Genomic DNA, 20,860 nt, shown 5'->3' with positions numbered 1-20,860 from the left:
AAAGAGGAGTCCTTGTAGCTGGATTGCCCAGGCCCTTTCCCCAGGCTGCTCACATCATTAGGAATAGTTATTCAGGGCAATAAAACCCCAACAGTGAACAGTTTTACGTCAGAGAACCAGGGCCCGGCTCTGGCAAAGTTCAGAAAGAACAGCAATAAAATCGTAATGCATACCTCACCCGGCACCAGAGGGAGTTTTAAAGAAACACAGGGGAGAGAAAAATCATACACATCAGACAAAAAGGTCATTTTATCATCAGGGCAAAGCCAATTCACACTGCCAAGTATGAAGAGGGGGGACCGAAGGCAGCTGGGCTGTCCCCGGGCCACAGGGGAGCACGGCAGGGCGGGGACGTCCAGGAGACAAGGGAGACTGCGCACTGGGCGGCCAGAAACAGGTCTCGGCCCCTTGTGTTCGGGAAAAGCGACAGAGAACTCCTAGAAGTTTCCCATTCAAGATAGCAAACTGAACAACCATTATTCCCTACCTCACGTAAATCTACTCGAATTGACATAAATAGAAACATGAAAGCATTCACAGTAAAGCTGGGTAATGAGAAAATGGCAGCATAAAGTAATAAGGAACTCGGGGTACTTGCTAGAAAATCCCAATCCCGTGGGATCAAGGGGACAAGACAACAATCCCATCCGAGGCGGGAAGGAGAGTCACAGCTCAGCCCGACTCATAGGCCGGAGCAGTGCCAGGAGGTGGCAGCAGGGCGGCCGAGGGGCATCCGGTGTGCCGGGCCGTGCATGGCTGCTCTGGGAAGGGGGCAGAGGCCTGAGGAGACCCGGGCTAGAAGGGGGAACATCCCCGGGGCTTCAGGCCCCCCCCCCCCCACACACACCACCGACACCAGAACCAACACGGGAGGGACCAGGGAGGTCTGGGCTCGCCTGGTGGCCCTGCCCACACCATCCCTGACCCTCTGAGAGGGACAGAGATGACAGGGGTCAGTGGGCGACACGGCACACACGATCAGACAGGGCAACGACTATAATAAACATCAGTGGGCGAATTCTCCAGATAAAAGGCAAAGGCTCTCGGAAGGAGAACTCTGCCATTTGGTGAGACAAACCTGGAAGGTTAAGATAAGTGTGTAGAGACAGGTCTGTCAGCTAAAGAAGCCAGGGCAGAACCGCTTTTAAAATCGAGTGTCCGACTTGGGCTCAGGTCATGATCTTCTGGTTCATGAGTTCGAGCCCCACATTGGGCTCTGTGCTGACAGCTCAGAGCCTGGAGCCTGCTTCGGATTCTGTGTATGTCTCTCTCTGTCTCTTCCCCTCCCCCACTCACATTCTGTCTCTGTCTCTCTCTCTCTCTCAAAAATGAATAAATGTTAAAAAAATTAAAGGCATAATAAACTTTTAGGCAAAGAAACATTAAACAAAGAAAAATACCATATATTCTATTACAAGAACTGAATTACCAAGAGCTAGCCGTTAATGTTTACGCACATAAAAACACACCAAAATACGTAAAGCACAAAAGGATCAGCAGTGCAAAAAGAATGCTGCAAACTACAATTGTCATAGAAAACTTCAATCTTTGTAGAAATCGAGCACCAAAAAGACTGAAGCTATGCTGCTTTAAATCACTCGATGAAGGTAACATTCATAGATAAACAACACACAAAGACTACATACACTCCTGTATATAAGCATATAATACGCACGCATGAGAAAACTTTATACACATACGAACTTCTTTAGACACAAAAACAGGAACAAAAGAGCACTTTTGCCCTTCAAGTGCGTGGGTGGCACGGACCAGATCAGGTCATGTCCATACCAAAACGTGCACCCCCATGTACACAGGGATGTAAATTCAAACAGTCATTTCCCGTAGCATAGTGACAACAGTGAAATGGACTAAATCCACCGAGCGCTGGGGCAGATGAAGAAAAGAACACTCTGTGTGCTCCTAAACTGTAATTAAGAAGGTAAGTTAAGACCGTGTCTGGACCAGCGTCTGAAGCTCATGCCCCCAACCTCGCAATTCTACTTCGTGGAACTGATCCACAGGAGACGACTTGCAGAAGCATCTGTACAAAATAATTACGTGATGCCAATTTGGGGCTGTTATAAATAGTGCTACAACCGCATGGATGTCCACCTATAAGCTATCGAACATAAGATTTATGTACATACCAACATCAGAAGATGCTCGTAACATATTAAAATTGAGAAGAGAGCACAGAACCACACATACGGAATGATTACACTCTTGTGAAATGTTTGCACCCACACCCCTCTATGTTTATACACAGGAACAAGGCACACCCCCAACTCAACAGCGGTGGCTCGAGGAGTGGGAGGGGGAGCTGGGCACCGCTCGCGTCTACCTTACACACTTCGATGCAGACTGCTTAATTTTGCTTTATGCTTTACAGCAATCAATACGCGAACAATTTAAATCAATAAAGCTTTCCTATCTAAATATAACCGGGAATCCTGCTCTTTGAGGCTTCTGGCAACTCCAATCAGAGCCAAAGGAAGGTGTGAGAATGTTCTGGAGCGATCCCAAAGGGGAAGACCCAGACCCTGACCCTCCACGTCCACTCTACTGGGCCAAGCCCCGAGGCACACTAAGAGAGACGTGGGTGCCACAGCGACACTTAGCATCCGTCCGGGCGAGCCCCACCTCCTCTCTCACACAGATGCAAGACAGAACTGATCTCTAAGTGCCCTCAAAGACCACGTTGCACCGGAAGAGGCAGCAGGCTGGGCAGCAGACAGTGCTGGCTCTGGAGGGGGGTCGGTCCCGGCGGACAGGACGGGACAGTACCGCGGGCTCTACGCGGGAGCACACACTGTGGCTCCGCAAGGGCAGAAGGAGAAGTCCTAAGTGCACGTGCCCGTGACACTTTGCCACTGACTAGCTCTGTGACCTCAGGCAAGTCACTTCTTCCCTCCGGGTCTGAGATTTTTAGGGCCCTGTGAGAACCCTGTGCAAGCCAGATGCTCCGTGCAGTGCCTAATACAAAGCACGGACCCAGGAGCGAGTCCCGTGGCCACCGAGACAGGTGCGGATCGGGTGCCGCACCTCAGACCCAGCCCAGGTGCCCCATCACAGAGGCACTCCCGCCCCACCAAGTCCCCTCAAAACCAAAGAAACTGGATGAGGAATTAACTCTCCAAATCACAGACCGGCCTAAATGGCACCTTGCTAACCACAAGCCTCCTCTCCTCGCATCAATGGAAACCACACGCCATTCTGGCCGCGTGCAAATCAAAACCAAAGACACGACCCCAAACCGCTGAGGGTGAAGAACCCACCACCTACTCTGCACTGGGCGGTCACAAACCAACAGTGGCCATGCACCGAGCCAGCAGCGGCCACGTGGTCTCATCTCGAAAGGACGGCCCTGCCATCTGCCAAGAAACAAAGGGCCGCGTCTTACCTGGATGGCTTTGGGAGCTCATTGCTAGCAACGTGCACTCCTTTAAGCGGTTCACAACGGCTCACAACTTCCACGTAAACAACAGCTCCAAAGAGCCCCCGAGTTCCACGGACACATACACGGACAGCAGCAGGGAGTGCTGGCGCACGGCCACGAGAACTCCCAGTCTTGCTGACCACGCGTCGTAGGCCAGGTCATCCAAGAGGCGGGCTCTCAGGAGGTGACCTGTGTGGTTAGAGAAGGAAAAGCAGCGTCAGTGAGGGTGTGAAGGCTCTCATCCGACAGCAACAACTGAGGAAAACAACTGAGTTGTCCTCACGGATTTTACTACCGATGGTAAACGGTCTGCCGTGGGATCGGCTCTCCAGATACAAACCACCTGGGGGTTTTGTTAGTAAATAGGTGTGAAAACCCGTTGTAGAGCAGCGGCGCTAAGCCTTGGCAGGATCGACGCGAAACATTTTAGAAGAAAAATCTACACAAGCCTGTTCCCACCATGTGGTTTTTCATTTGTGCGTACTTCCACCTGGCCCATCGCACAGACATCCATATCCATACACATCGTATCCGTACAGCCGTCCGTATCCAGACACCACGTCCATACAGACACCGTATCCACACAGACGTCCATATCCATACAGACGTCTGTATCTGTACAGCCACCGTATCTGTACAGACACCATATCTGCACATATATCCGTATCCGTGCAGATATTCGTATCTGCGCCGACACCATATCCGCACCACTGTCTATAACCACATAAACGCCATTATCTGTACAGACACCGTATCAGTACAGACATTCGTATCCTTACAGACACCGTATCCACAGCCATCCACATCTGCACAGACATTTGTATCCATACAGACACCTGTATCTGCACAGCAGTCCATATCTGCACAAACACTGTATCCATACAGACATTCTCATCTGTACAGATGTCCACATCCATACAGACACCGTATCCGTACAAACGTCTGTATCCACACAGACACCATATCCATACAGACGCTGTATCCATATAGCCAAGGTATTCACATAGACATCGTATCCGCACAGATGTCCGTATCCATACAGACATCCATATCCACACAGACACCATACCTGTGCAGACATTCGTATCTGCAGAGACGCCATATCCGCACAGCCATCTGTATCCACACAGACACCGTATCCGTACAGACATTCACATCCGTACAGACACTATATCCATACAGCCACCCATATCCTCACAGGCACCGTATCCGTACAGACTTATGTATCTACATAGATGTCCGTATCCGTACAGACACCATATCTGCACATACATCAGTATCTGCACAGACATTTGTATCTGTACAGACACCATATCCACATAGCCGTCTGTATGCACACAGATACCGTATCGGTACACAGTATCCACACAGCCATCCATATCCACACAGGCACCATATCCATACAGACATACGTATCCACACAGATGTCCATATTCGTACAGACGTCCATATCTGCACAGACATTTGTATCCATACAGACACCAGTATCCGCACAGCGGCCCGTATCTGCAAAAACACTGTATCCGTACAGACATTTGAATCTGTACAGATACTGTATCCGTATAGCCATGGTATCCATACAGATGTCCATATCCGCACAGACATCTGTATCCGCACAGCGGTCCATATGTGCACAAACACCATATCCGTACATCCATATCCGTGCTCCACATTCCCCAGTCTACGCTCGGCTTCCTCACCTGACGCTGCACCTTCAGTAACTCCCCAAGTTTCCGCCTTCGTCACGGCCACCTTCTCAGCTGATTTCCATTTTCTGATTATAAAAGTAGTAACGCACTCACCACAGCGGAGTATTTCAAGTTATCCATGATGCTGCCACAGAGGCCAACGCATGGTAAGGTTCGGACCTGTTTCCTTGCTGTTCTTATTTGCCCTCTGCCCACACAGACTGCTAGCTCTGTGGTTGTGTGTCTTATTCTCTGTACTGACGTTACAGCCAGGAATGGTGCGACTCTCTCTCTTGGTAACACAGCTTTGAAGGCTGCTTCCTAGTCCACATACGGCCGGGGCTACCCCTCCTCACAACTAGGCTGGCACGTGTTACAAGCCACACTCATCAAATCCTCTCCCCAAGCCCAGTCTCCTCCATGAAACATAGCCACTTGATAGAAGGGCCCGGAGACAATTACAAGAACTCCTACCACCAACTGTTGGCTTCTGGGGTGGCATCACGGATGGTATCTTTAATACTCGCCTGTGATTGCATCATCAGAAAATGGAAACAAACTGGAGCGTCCAACTCTTGATTTCAGCTCAGGTCATGATCTCGGTTCATGAGATCAGCCCCGCATCGGGCTCTGAGCTGATAGCACAGACCCTGTCGGGACTCTCTCTCTCCCTCTCTGCCTCTCTCTCTCTCAAAATAAATAAATAAACTTAAAAAAGAAAAAGAAAGTGGAGACAAACTCAGAACGTGGTAACCATGGCAAGTCTCCTACTGACCCTGCCTCAAGGCCCCTCTGAGGCCTCTGTCATCTCTTCCTTTCATGATGTGACAGTTTCCTGTTCTTGATTAAATTATTCAAGGACCCTTTCTTTGCCCATTGCTTATAATCAAAGAATCTTAACCAGTCTGTCACAAGAAGTACCACTCTCCCAAGGCTAGCCATTTTGGCGGTTTCCATTACACGTTATCCATAACTCTAGGATTGAGAGCCTCACAATTATTGTTCTGTATCTGGTTGTTTCCTTAGAAAACACAGTAAATTATTTATCTCAGGTTCAAACTTTTCATTCATCTCTTGACCAGAAGGAAACACCGTTGTCTTGAAGACAATGTAAATGGTTTGTCTGGCAAATCTCCAATGGCTCGGTATCGTTCGCACACAAGTCACAACTCGGCTGGGTATAAAAGTCTTAGAGCACACCTCTTCTCCCTTGAAACCTTCAGACCCTGCCCCACCCTCAGCCCTGCCCAAAACCCCACGTCCTGCTTAAGGACACTTCCTTCCCTTTGGGGACTGAGTTTCAGTGAAGATGCTGTTGCCATTTTTCTGCTGTCTAGATTCCACTACAACATTTTGCTTTCATCTTGAAATCCAAAAAGGCACATGGTAAGAGTCCCATTTCATTTATTTTGCTCCAAACCTGAACCTTTCAATACACACAGGTCTCTTTTCTGCTCAGAATGCTCTTCAATTAGGCTTGGGGTACTATTTTCGTTAAACTTGTTCTGGCTTCCTCGGAGACCCCGATCCTGTGCGGCTGGCATCGCCCTCATCTCTGGCCTCTCCCACCACTGGCACATGTGCTGTTTACTCTGCATTCCTGGGCATCTTCTCAAGTATGTTCTCCACGGCAGGGCTATTTTCCACCCTATCACTTGGATTCCTTACGGCCTCTGATACAGGTTTTAACTAAGCCCCAGACTCCCTGTTCTCTGCCGCGTGCCTCTGCGACTCATTCCTTTATCTTTCCTGCCCAGCAGACCGCCTGCTCCTCACTGGGTGTCCCGTCTGCAGAGCCACGTCTTTTCCCCACCACGGTCTCGTCAAGTTTCTTTTTTTTTTTTTCTGATTTTGACTGTGAATCATTTTCAGAGGCATATTCCTCTTCTACATGCCAGGGTACCTCCCTATTCACCATATTCTGGGAGACCCCATGTGGGGATTTTCTGTTTATTTATCCTCAGATGAGAATAGCTCTAGTCCAGACCCCGAGTTTGGCCAAAAGGCCGTGCGTACTTGCTCCTACCCCATCCTGTGTCTACTGCTTCTCAGAGCCAAAATCTGCTTCTTGGAGCTACACCTCTGGCAGCAGAAATACATGGTCCCCAGCCCAGTGCCCGGTGCCCAGCAGGCTCTGGCCTAGGGCAGTCTTGCCCGACTGAGATGCACTCTCTCTTCACAACTGCAGATTAAACAGAAAGCAGATATTTCTGCTACAGTACAATGTACAAGTTCTAGAAGAACCTCACACTCTGCAAAACTATACTGAAAACACCAGGACTTGTGAAAGAAAAAAAAAAAAAGATTGGAGTGGACTATTCAAAACTGCAGTTTGATAACCAGGCCACTGCAGAAATCAATAATGACACCAATAAAAACATTACCACAGGTTTTGTAAAAAGGCATATAAAGCTCCTAATAAATAAAAGGTGCTGCAAATGTAGAATTTTCTCTTTTAAAAAAAGGTGGCAACGGCTTTATGAGGGAGAATAAAAGGTAGAATTGAAGCCTCTGATTTATGGAATCGGGGACAAAAATGCAATCATGGGGAAAACCGGGGCACTTGGGGGGGCTCAGTCAGTTAAGCGTCTGACTTCGGCTCAGGTCACGATCTTGTGGTTCGTGGGTTTGAGCCACACGTCGGGCTCTGTGCTGACGGCTCAGAGCCTGCTTCGGATTCTGTGTCTCCCTCTCTCTCAGCCCCTCCCCTACTCATGCTGTGTCTCTGTCTCTCTCTCAAAAATAAATAAGCTTTAAAAAAAATAACGGGAAAAACCATGCGACAGAGCACGTGGCCAAAACGGGCAGGAGGCAGGGCCAAGGAGGGAACGCGTGCATACCACGAGCGCCACGACCCTCCTCCGTGGACCACCACGCTCAGCAGGAGAGTCCCTCACATTCAAATACCGTTCCTTGATGACAGAAATCATCAACATACAGAAAAACCTAAGTATGTTTTGACCCAGCTCAACTCGTGCACTACAGATCTCTTTCTCCCAGGAACCAGCAACACTCGGGCCTTGTCACGGGACAGAGTGTGCACCAAGTGGGTCCAGTTCCTAGGGCTGCCACAGCACCGCGCCACTGACCACGTGGCTTAAAAACAACAGAAATTTATTGTTCACAGTTCTGGACGCATGAAAGTTCCACAAGTCTGCAGTCAAGGCGTCGGCAAGGCCATCCTCCCTCTGAAACCTGAAGGGAAAGTCTTCCTTGCCTCTCCCGACTTCTGGTGGTCGGTTGCTGGCAATCGCTGACACTCCTTGGCACCCTGCCTTCACCACCACATGGCTTCTCCCTGTGTCTCTGCCTTCACACGGCCACGTTCTTGTACGAACAGCAGTCATACTGGATGAGGGGCTCAACCCACCCAGTATGACTTCATCTGCACAAATGACATCTGCAACAACCCTATGTCCAAATGAGGTCGCATTCTGAGGTCCTGGGGGCTGGGACCCCCACATATCTTCTCGGGAACGGGTCCCACGATGACACCACTCAGCCCGTCACAGCCGGTAGGCACCGCCCATGGGCTCTTCCTGACTGCTCCCACACCAGCCCATCCAACGCTGTATGAACGAAGGTTCCAGAAGACAATGTGCCCCCATCACTTCTCAATGCCCTCATCAGACCCAGACCACGATCTATGTAGACCACCTCTTCCTGGAGGCCACCAGTACCAACGAGAGAGATCTGAGGCAGAGGCAGAGGGTTTGACAAGTAGCTCCAGGTAGCACAGGGACAGTTGCCCAGTGTTCTGGAGGGTTTCCTCTGCACTCTCAGGTGAGCCACCGACCGCATCACCAGCCAGGTGCCTCTGGCTTCGGCCGCACCGAGCTTATCAGCACACTCTGTGCCCCAGGTCTCTAGCTGAAGCCAAAGAGGCCTTACCAGAAACTTCTAGTCAGCTGTTGGTCCACAGGACAGCATGATGGCCAAGAGCACGGGCTTGTGAAAACCAAGACTGCCAGAGTCCTGGGCTCAGGGTCTGATGATCAGACCACCATCGTAATATGTGACCCTGAGTGAGTTACTTGACCTCTCTGTGCCCCACGTCCTAACCCACAGGAGGGGAAATGAAGACAGGAAAGGAGCACAGTCATAGAAGTAGGACTGACATAGCTTGGAGAGAGGAAGGGCACGCGCTTTGAACTGTAAAACAGATCCTCCCCAGGGATTACAGACCCACTATGCGCTGCCTACAAGGAACCCATTTTAAGCATGAAGATATAAATAGGCTTAAAGTAAAAGACAGAAAAAGGTAAATCATGCGAATACTAGTCAAAAGAAAGCTGTGACAGTTACATCGATGTCAGACAAAGTAAATTTTACAGAAGGCATATCATCGGAAAAAGAAGATCACTTCACGATCTCAAAGAGGACATAACTGAAACATTTGGGAACCTGATCACAGAGCTTCACACACGAAGCAAAAATTAATGAAAGTGTAGAGAGAAACGGACAGATCTACAATTCCAGTTGTAAATTCCAACTCTGCTCTTAGGAACTATGAGAACAAATAGACCCCAAACCAGCAAGGACGGAGAGGACCGCACCACAGGAGCGTTTCTAGAACACCACCAACAGAACTCGTGTTCTCCGTGTGCCTTCTGGGAGCACACAGAATGCTTGCCGACACAGACCATCTTTAGGGCCATGAAACAAATCTCGATAAATTTAAAAGGACGTAAGTCAAACATACGAAGCATGTCCTCTGACTCATTTGAAACGAGGTATCAAAAACAGAAAGATACCCAGAAAACTCCCAATTATTCGGAAATCAAATGATACGCTTCATGGGTCAGAGGTCGGAGGGGAAAGTAAAGCAGACATCAGAAGGCATTTTTGAAGTGAATAAAAATGAAAAGAGCACATATCAAAATCTGCGTAACTTGGAGGGAATCCATAGCCCCAAATGTCTACGTCAGAACAGGTTCAACTCCATGACCTCAAGGTTCACCTTGAGAAACTATAAAAAGAAGAAATTACACCCAAAATAAGCAGGAAAAAAAGAATAACAGAGCAGAAATCAGTGCAATTGAAAAGAAAAAAAAAATACACGATGAAACTAAAAGCTGATCCTCTGAGACAATCCAATGGATAAACCTCTAGTTAACCCGGCCTGGAAAGATAAAGAGAAAGAAAACACAAATTAATAACATCAAGAAGGCAAGAAGGAACTAACTAGAGACCAAACAGATATTATTAAGTGGACAGTAAGGGAATATCACAGCAGCTTTATGCCAATACATTTGACAATTTAGATGAACCGAACACCTCATGAGACCCAAGCTGCCGAACTCGCTCGAGAAGAGAGAGCCCACGACCAGTGTGTCTTCACGGCCACCGGACCCATCGGGGAGCCCACGTGAACCACAGGAGGTAGGAACTGGGGCTCTGGGGTGCTGGCAGCTGAGAACAAAGGCACCTGTGTCAGGGGCAGGAGAGACGGACCGGGTGATCCACGCAAGCACAGGAAACTCCCAGAAGCAAACTGGGTGGCGGAGAACCTGGTGGAGACCCTGGAGGCGGGAAGTAACAGGCAGTCCCCCTAAGACCCTTTTCGGAGACTCCCATCCCCAGGGGCCCCCATCTGCGGGGCCGTGTGAGTCCCCTTGGCCAGGGCAGGGCAGGACATGGCGACTGGCAGCCAGAGTGAACCTCACAGAAAAGGAGTCACTCCCCGGAGGAAAGCTGAAGGGCCATCACCAGGGGGAGGCAGGGACTGGGCAGTAAATGCCACAGAGGGCCACAGGGGAACAGGGCTCAGACGGTGGCTCCCTGTGGCCAGGACGCCAGGATCCCCCCCAGTCGCCTACCTGCCCCCCACAGGACCCCACCGGGCGGGCTCCAGCCGGTCCGTGACGGCACACCTACTGGCCCGGCCGTGAGTTCCACGAAAACCAGCAGGACACGTCTGTCCCTTGCCACCACTGTCCCGTCATTGCCAGGGGAGCACTGGGCGAGGAGGTCCGAGCCCCATCTACCCAGCAAGGCCACAGCAGGCTGTACGGCCCCAGGCCAGCCTCTGTGAAATTCCTGGGTTGGAGTAAGGCCACACTCACTGAAACTTCCAGGGCCCCTCACGGGACAGACTCCACGGGGAAGAAGGCTCGGTGGCCACCGAGAGCACTTCTAGACTCACGTGCGCGCGCGCACACACACACGCGCGCGCGCACACACACACACACACACACACACACACACACACGAGGGGCCCTGAATAGCCAGGCACAAGGCTCTTGAACTTCCTACACCTTCTCTCTCTGGGGCCCCGTCCCCACACCTCCGCAGGGCTCCCTCCAACTTCCTGGGCGCCCAGATGGCAGTCCCCAGCCCTCCCACACGCTGGTCCCATCACCCTGCTGTCTGACACGGTCACTTGTTCGTTTTTCCACGGTCATTCCCGGCCACTCCAGGCTGGCTGGAGGCCCCACGACGGCAGAGGGTGTGGTTCGCAGCAGGCGTGCGACAAAAATGTGCTGAATTGAATCAACTCTCCAAACGTTTTCCTGCATCCACCTCAGAAACCACCGCAAAAGGGGCTGAGCTCAGAAGCCAACTGCAAACCCACATCAAGATTAAGGATCGCGCCTGACAGGGAAGATTCCAGAAATCCGTGCTCGTGGGCCGGGGGCTGAGAGAGGAAGACAGAGGAAGGAGAACCCTCGGGCCGCCAGAGGAGCGAGGTTACACGAGGAACGGGCACACCTTCAGGAAGGTGGCAGGACCCAGCAGAGAAAAATCCAGGTGATCAGAACCAACTCTTGCAGAGCTGGGGACTCCATTACACTCCCACCTCAACCCCACAAGGGAGGCAAGGCCCCTGCTCCCCAGGGCAAAAGGAGCGCCCAGCAGAGCTGTGGGACGTGTACGCCCCATCTCCCCCCTTCTCCTCCCCTGCCACGGGCATCTCTTCAGGTGGAAGGTTTCTGAACAACCCAGTGCAATATTCACGATATAAAAATGGACCAGGAGCTATTTAAATAAAATAAAATAAAATTCACGCACGATATAGTTCCTTTTATCTGGACGTAAGCATCTAACGACACTTCGCTAACTGTGAGCAGGAGAGAAGACTCTGTAATTCTGACTCACAGGCACCTTCAGAAAGACAGGCGCCCTGCTAACTGGACAATCTCTGACACTAAGCACATATTTATATACGGACTTCTCTTTATTTTTATTTCTGCTCCATACAGAATAAATGAAACGAAGCGCGTCACCACAGCTTAAATGTACGCTAATGTTGCCTTCACCAAAATGTTAGAATCTAGGATGACCTATAGTTCTCTCCTGCAGCTGCCCTTAAAAATCTCAGTTGACCCGATTTCACAAAATAAGCCATAAACCTTCCAAAGAGTAAAAGTCTTAGAAACTAGAAATCCTTAAGGGAACATTCTTTTCAAAATCTTATTAAGTGGCCACAAACAAATGTGGCCGCTCGAGGAGGACATGCTTCCCCACTCACCGCGTCCTCTGCACCCCGTCACGTGGGCAAAGGATGGCCACAGCTCAAAGTCCGGGCCCCTCCCCACCCCGGCCCCGGCCTGCCAGGTGGTGGGAGAACAGCAAGCTGTTAAGAGACCAAAAACAGAGCCAAGAGCCACTCAGTACGGAGCAGCCTACGGCACCCCAATGCAGGAGGGAGGGCTCAGATCGCACCCCAATGCAGGAGGGAGGACTCAGGTCATCGGCTGGAGGCGTCAGAGAGCCAGCCCCTGAATCGGGGATGAAGTCAGGACACCCCTCTCACCGCGTCCATTCAACACGGCAGTGGAGACGTGAGCCAGGATAACATGGCAAGAAAAAGAGGCAAAGGGCACAAGGACTGGAAAGGGAAAAGATACTGCATTATTTACAGACAGTATACTGTGTCCACAGAAAACCCCCAATAACGCACCAATAACTCTTAACATTCCTACCTACTCTTCACAAGATCGCTGGGTACGAGGTCGATATACAAAAACTATCGTATGTTTACAGACCAGCAAAAATACAAATAGAAAATAAGCTCTGAAAAAAGATGCCATTTACAATAGCACCCAGGATCGGCAAATATCCAGGCCCAGATCTGCCCAAGGATGTGTGAGAACTTTGGCCGCTAAGCTATGGAACATCAAACGCGAGATCTCAGATCTCAACAAACGCACACCACACACGTGGACCGGGAGACAGCTGTGGCTACGACGTCCACATCCCCAGACTGAGTGGTGGTCAATGCAATCTCAATCCCACCAGAATTTTCTTGAAACTGGACGAGTGTATTTTAATTTTTACATGGAAGTACAAAGGACACGGAACAGCACGCCTGAAGGAAAAGACAGATACAGAGGAATTAAACTACTCAAGACCCAGATTTACTATAAACCTAATGTAATTAAGGCGCTGGTATAAGAACAGGTAAAACAAGGAACAAAATATTCTAGAATAGACTGACACAAAGACAGTAACATGATTACGGCAAAGGCTGCACTCCAAATCCACAGGGAAATGGGGTCTTCTGCGGACAAGGCTTGGGCTCCTGCTAAGTACATGGAAACAGAAAAGAGCCAGGACCCAAGCAGCACCCCGCCATGGATATTAGCTCCGGGTCAGACAAGGCCTAGCCTAAAAGACAACAAAGACAATTATCTGCAAGTAGACAAAGATTTTTTTAATTGATCTTTAAAAAACACGTTTAAAGAAACTGACAATAGTGGAAAGAAAAGGATACATTTCACTGCGTCAAAATTAAGAACTCGCATTTATCCAAAGACCAACAGAGGAAGAAAAAGGCAACCCAGAGAGCAGAGGATCATCTGCCCAACGCACACATCCAACAAAGGGCTGGTGTCCATGATCTATTAACAACTTGTATACATCATTCAGAGAAAGGCAGACGACCCAGATAAAAAATGGGCAAGAGATATGAACAGACACTTTTACAAAAGAGGATTCCAAGTGGCCAATCGCCACATAAAGAAGTGCTCGGCATCTGTGATCACAGGGAAATGCAAATTAAAACCGCGAAGGGCATATTACAAATGGCTAAAACTTAAAAGCCGTGCAGAACCCAGTGTTGGCAAGGATGTGGAAGGACTGGAGCTCTCATATCAGCCACGAGGGTGTGGACGCACCACGACGAGGGGAAATGGCTTAGTGATATTACCTGTTCCCCAGCAGAGCCACTCCTACGTGCATACCCAACAGAAATGCACACAAAAAGGACACAGCAGCCTGTCCGTGACGGCCAAAGCCTGGAAACCTCCCAAAAGTCCATCCACAGCAGAATGGATAAATTGTGGCATAATCCAACATAGAACAGGTAGACGAGAGCAAACTCCACCTATGCGCACAACACAGATGAATCACACGAACAATACTGGGCAAAGAGCCAACAGACACACTGGAGAACAGGCCGCGTGCTTCCATGTGTATACAACTTGGAAGCAGGCAGAACCACTCTGTGCTGTTAGAAGACAAGACACTTGCCCTTGGGAGTAAGTGGTAGGGAAGCAAGTGGAAGGAGGAAGGGGGGCTTATACAGGTATGGGTCACGTTGCTTCCTAAACCAAGTGAAGATCAGTGAGAAAGTCACACACCTGAACCCTTCTGGCTGGGAGGACAGAGGGAGCGTCAGCTACTCAAAGACCATCTTGCACCAAAGATCCAAAATAATACCCATTCCATTCGGACTATCGTACTTAGATCTTCTGGCCAGTGGATAGATATTTTATGGTTCTTGCTACTATGTTCTTACAATCAGCACATACACAGGAAGTATTTGCCAAATTACCCCTTCCTGAGACAATTAAACCTCACAGAAACGGGACAGGGACTCATCCTGATGACACAAGTACAGGATGGGCAATTCAAGCTGACGGAATGTACGGAAGTCCCACGAGACCCCAGGTCAGGGTATCAGGCAGGAAAAACATCCATGAAATAATTTATTATTTTCTTTTTTTGAGAGAGAGAGAAGAAAGGGCACGAGTGAGGGAAGGGCAGAAGGAGGGAGCGAGAACCTTAAGCGTGCTCCACAATGCGGGGCTCGATCCCACGACCCTGGGATCATGGCCTGAGGCACAATCAAGGCAGAAACACTGCTAGCGAGCACCGCCAGGTCATCGGGGTCTCACCCAAACACACACTCGAGCTCACAAGGGCACCTGCGTACACAAGCACACACTCGTACACACAAACACAGTTGCACACACACAAGCACACATGTATGTGCACACAAGCACCTGCTCGTGCACACACTGGTGAACACACACTTGCACACACACACACGTGTTCATGCACACAGTCACATAGTAACTCAAGCATACACAGAACAACTACCTATCAGGAACAACACAACACCCGATTCTGTCTACAAAAGAAAATAGCCTATGGGGCGCCTGAGAGGCTCCGTCATTTGAGCATCCGACTTCGGCTCAGATCATGATCTCACGGTTCGTGGGTTCGAGCCCCGTGTCAGGCTCTGTGCTGACAGCTCAGAACCTGGAGTCTGCTTCAGATTCTGTGTCTCCCTCCCCCCACTTGTGTTCTCGTTCTCATTCTCTCTCTCTCTCTCTCTCTCTCTCAAATATAAAGGAAAGCAGCCTCTCAGACCTCTGGATCCTTCTTCCAGATGGCTACATCTATTTTGTGATAAATAACCGTATCTTAGTTTTTATTTTTTTTATCTTTATTTATTTTGGAGAGAGAGAGAGACAGAGTGTGAGCAGGGGAGGGGTAGACAGTGAGGGAGACACAGAATCCGAAGCAGGCTCCGGGCTCCAAGCTGTCAGCACAGAGCCCGACATGGGGCTTGAACTCACGAAGCGTGAGATCAAGACCTGAACCAAAGTCAGACGCTTAACTGACTGAGCCCCCCAGGAGCCCCCCCATATCTTCGTTTTAACATGTATAAACTTCTTGATAAAATAAACTCTTTAGATTAAGGGTTCAAATGGATAAAGCCTCCAGATAAGACAATACTTGTTTCCTGTAGCTGCTGAATAATTTTGGAGGAAAAAATTCTGGCAGGGGGCCCCAGAAGTAGGGGATCATTTCACGTCCAAGGGCTGTGAAGGCACGTGAGATGGCCGAGGCCAGGATGCCCCAGGCAGATGGCTTCCACCCCCGCAGGAAAGCAGGACTCAGGGCGGGGCGTACGCGGGACCCCCCAGGGCAGGCGACAGGCAGCCTCCTAACCTTTCCACTGTTACCGCCATAAACGCAAGGACACCCCACTTCACCAACAAGCCAGGAACCTGCCACCACCAACGGTCACAGGAGAGAAACAGCTCGGTGACAGTAGACTCCTGTCAACCAAATGCCTGGTCGGCTCCTGTTAATAAAAGGCTGAACCTCCTTGTTATCCTTCCCTCAACCACAAAGAAACCACTTTTTCTAAAAGTGGATGGTCAAAGAGTGGTACCAGGTCCTGAGGGACCCCCCAGACCCACACAGGGGGTCTGAGAAGTCCAAACTGCTTTCATAGTAACACTAAGATGCTGTCTGCCCTTCTCCCTCTTCTTCCCTCAAGGGTGTATGGTGGAATGTTCCAGAAATCATAACAGATTAAATGTTAGAGCCGGATATGGGAATCCAGCTGTCTTCCACCAACCCAGACATTACAGAAACGGGCAAAAATGCTAAATGATGCCTCTCTTCTATGTTTTTTGTTTTACATAATAATCATTTTCATTAAAAATACGCTGTCATATTACCCTGTAATGGGTTTAGTTTGAAATGGATGTTTTTGTCATTTCTGTGGCAGTTTCTAATACCCTAGGTATCGATAGACATACGCCATTTAAACAACCGCTCTCTGGGGTCCCCGCTCATTTTCCAGGACATAAAGGGATCCTGAGACCAGACTTCTGCCCTGTAGACGTATCCCCAACACTCTCCCTCAGGAGACGGTCTGTGTTTCTAGGTGTCGGATACAAGAGATGGGAGCCAGCAGAGACGAGGCCCTCGGCCGGGGACGGATTTGGGGAGCAGAGATGGAGGGCACGGGAGATCGTGCATGGCCCCACACTCCACAGCAGAACCCCACCTGGTGCATACCACCCCCCAACTCTGTACGTGGACGTGGTCTCCCCAAGGCAGACCGACCTGCTTGCTAGGGCTGAAGTGGACAGGCTCAGCCAGCGGCCCCACGGGCTTCCTCCTGGCCGGAGAGTGGGGTCCCCGAGGGGAGAGCAGGGTGAGGGGGCAGGGTGTCTGGCACCTAAGGGAAGAGGGACAATGACACTCCACTGGGCACCCCGGGCCAGCCTCTCCTTTACTGGCCTGCACGGTCCTGGTGCACAGTCCTCCTCTGCCGGTGCCTCGGGGCTGTGCAAGGTCCCCACAAAGCCCGAGACAGGGTTTCAGGCAGGCAGCACGTCCTTGTCTCCCACAGGCGAGGTATCTGTATCTGGAGGGGGCTTTTCCAAACCCCGAATCCTCTGGACTTTTCAAAGCAAGGGAACCCACTCTGAGTCAGGCGCGACCGTCTCCAAGGGCAGGGGGCCCAGTCACCCCGGTTATTCCCGGGTCCACGCCAACCACCAGGGTCAGCACCACCAGCCCAGCGGCCGCACTGCAGTCAGATGATGCCCGGGGTCCTGCCCACGCGGTGGCCTTGCTGGGCGCCCTGGCCTCTCACCGGGAGTTTCCAGTGAGCGCCTTCGGGCAGGCTTCATCCCCCAGGACCGTGACTGTCAGGGCAGAGGAGGGTGCCTTAAACTCCCACTTTCTGAACTTACTTATCGTCGAAGCTATTTGTTTAGAGGGAGCATTTTTATCAGAAGGGAAAAAACAAAGCTGTTTTTATCTTAAAAAAAGAAAGAGAAAGTGCCGCGGACAATGAAGACACAGAATAACAGTCAACCTCTGCTTTCTCCCAGGGCATCCACCGTAGAGGCACCTGTTAGTACCTGCTGTTGCCAGATCGATGCGTCAGAGAGCGAGGCACGCCGGGGACGGACGCGTCCCTTCTCGGTGGGCCTGCGGCTGTTGCCAGAGGACATGCGGAGAACTGTGGTTAGCCTTTGACAAAACACAGCCTAAGTCTCGAACTCGAAAGCAGAGGGCGTCCCGGCGGAGAGAGGGCACGGGCCCGACAGCACCTGCCGTCAGTGCCATCGCGTCCCTCTCGGGCGCACTTCCCACGTCCCCCGGGGGACAGAGTCCCACTGCCACCCCATTCGTCACTGCCATCCCCTGCTCTTGGAAAACGATCTGGCAGGCCATGCGTGTCACCAGACAAGCCCCCCCGTCCTGCTCTGGAAACCCGTGACCAGCAGGTCCGGAGCAGAATCCCGATCTCCCCCAGGGGCCACACAGGGAAAGGGATTTCAAGAGCGGCAATACAACACCAACAGCCATCCAGAGGGTGAAGGGGAAAGGAGGACCCCTCCCGCCACCCCCGCCGCCGGCCCCGTCAGGAACACACCGACGTTCTGGAAACGTCTGAACCAGAAGATCAGGCGCCCAAGGCAGCAAGCACAGGTGTGTAGGGCTGGCCACGCTCAGGTGACACCGTGGCCTGCTGTTCACGGCCATCCTGGGGACCGCCACGGCCGCATCTGCCTCCCAGCCAGACGCCTAGCGGGGAGGCCAGGTGCCCGCAGGGCCTCAAGGGCCGGGCAAGCCCCGCTACTCTCAGGCTCTTCCCTCGTCCTCGGGACCAGCCTGCATCGCTCGCTTGAGGTCCCGTTCTCCAAAGGTATCGCTTCAAAACCACCGTCGGGATGAGTTACAGACAGCCAAATACATCATCGGCGTCTCCAGGAGTGTCAACACTGCGCAGTCTCCTAACTGGGTAAGTGAAACAGCTGCAGCCGCTGTCCCCGGCGGGGCCTCCCACAAAGCCACCGGACCCCAGGGCACCCTCGGCGTGCCCGCCAGCCCCAGCTCCCGCTCTCAGCCCCCGGCGCCGCGTCTGTGCCGACATCGGCCTGAGTCCCGACTCACCCCCGGCCACCAGGGCCCACCTGTCGTTGCTGCCGGGCCCTGCACAGGTGCGTGCACACGAGCACACTCAGACACACTCACCCATGCGCCCAAACACACACGCTCAGAGTGGAGACACACGCACACTGATACACACTCACAAAAGCACACTCAGCCACTCGATGGTGCGCGCGCACACGATTACACGCACACGCTCAGTCACACTCGCAAGCGCGCCCACTCATAAGACTGCTCGATGCACTGACCGCGCTCACGCACGCTCATTCACACAATGATAGGCGCAGATGCACCCCCGCGCCCACAAGCAAACGCGTGCCCTCACTCACACACGAGCAGCCCAGCACAGGAGACCCGGCTGGCCTGGCGTGGCCGGTAGAGGCAGGGCAGGGCTTTGAAGGCCAGTACAGACAGAGGCCTGGGCTTCGAAGGCCGTGCTGTCGGGGACGCAGCGCACCAAGCCCGCGCGCAGGTCTTAGGGGACCACCCCGTCCCCAGTCTCACTAAACGAGGGACCGGGGCGAAAACAAGCGAAGAACCCCGGAGGGGGGTGGGGGAGGGGGAGGCGGCCCCAGCGCTCAGAGGCCTCGGCAAGCGCCCGGCCAGCACCTGGCATGTGCAAGCGCCCTGCGGTGGGCAGAGGACTCCTGCGCCCTTGCCGCACCGGCCTCGCGGCTCAGAAGGGAAGTCGTTTTGAATCAGGAACCCTGGACCAGATCGCAGTCGGATGAAGGCAGGGGGCCACCCGTAAGTATCTGGGGGGGAGGGCAGGAAGAGGTGGTGGGCTCAGGGCCGAAGAAGGAAGTGTGTGGCATCCGTGGGAACCCAAGGGGAGAGATCCGGAGGGCGGCTGGAGACCCAAGTCCGCGGCCGGGAAGGACGCGAGCTGGACCCGCACTCGGGGACCTGTGGTCGCAGGCACGAACAGAGACCTGGGAGGGCTGAGCCGTCGGCGAGGAGCGCAGGGTGTGAGGGCCACCGGCGTGTTGGGGGCACGGCCACCCACGCGGTGAGCGGGACAGAGCGGCCACGCAGGAGGGGGCCGGGGGCTGCAGGCCCGGGACCCAGGCCCGGGAGGGGCACCCACAGGTGTGAGAGGAAGGCCGCGGGGGCCGGCGCTGACCAGGGGGCGGCAGAACCCCGTCTCTGAGCTCCCCACCGGGCCCGACCCGACCCTTCCGCCCGTTTTTCCTCCAAACGTTCCCCGAACGCCCGCCCCGTGCCTGGTGTCCTGGGCCAGGCCACTCACCGCTTGTCCTAACGGCCAGGCCGGGCACCACTGCCCGGGGAGACAGGAGGCAGCGACACGCCCCGGGAGCAGGCAGACCACCTACCCTCACAACTGCCGGCCCCTCCCCCCACACCCTCACCCACCCCCAGGCAACTCCAAACAGTCACGTCAACACGAGCTTCCAAACAGCCTGACCGAGGAGAGGTCTCATCCAGAAGATTACGAGGGGGAGGGCGCTGTGGGCTGCCCCTCCCCCGGCACCACGAGGGGTTTTTAGCAGGTGTTTCCACGGCGGCATCTGGAGGTCGGAGGGGTCTGGACGCCCCGCCACCAAGCAGATGCGGGTCCCCAGGAGGCCCCACCTCTCGCCAGTTACCAGCACCTGCACTGCGGGCACCGTCATCCGGCCCAGACGCGGCCCAACCCTCGGGGAGGGAGTGTCAGAGAAGAGGACGCGTGTCCGGGGTTCACCCCCCCCTTGCAGGTCACATCGTTGTCGCCTTCACAGCCCGCCCCCCTCCCCCCCACAACTCACGCGTGCTGTCCCCACAAGCTTCGGCACGTACT

General features: G+C 52.5%; 1 protein-coding gene across 6 annotated transcripts in view; it reads right to left on the bottom strand.

Moving 5' to 3' along the window:
* HDAC4 (histone deacetylase 4) overlaps window positions 1-20,860 on the bottom strand; it is a 288,638-nt gene that overhangs the window by 248,367 nt on the left and 19,411 nt on the right. For all 6 annotated transcript variants that reach the window (XR_009607488.3, XM_060624337.3, XM_060624334.3 and 3 more), the window contains exon 2: window positions 3,404-3,628. Coding sequence is in view for 5 of the 6 variants with exons in the window: in XM_060624337.3 (XP_060480320.1) it covers window positions 3,404-3,425 (22 nt within the window). In the remaining variant the exon portion in view is untranslated. The remainder of the gene's footprint in view (window positions 1-3,403; window positions 3,629-20,860) is intronic.

This window comes from Panthera onca, chromosome C1 (genome assembly GCF_046562875.1).
Source record: "Panthera onca isolate mPanOnc1 chromosome C1, mPanOnc1 haplotype 2, whole genome shotgun sequence".
NCBI classification, from domain to species: Eukaryota; Metazoa; Chordata; class Mammalia; order Carnivora; family Felidae; genus Panthera; species Panthera onca.
Note: the sequence above shows the minus strand (reverse complement) of the source record. Positions and strands in the feature narration are given on the sequence as shown.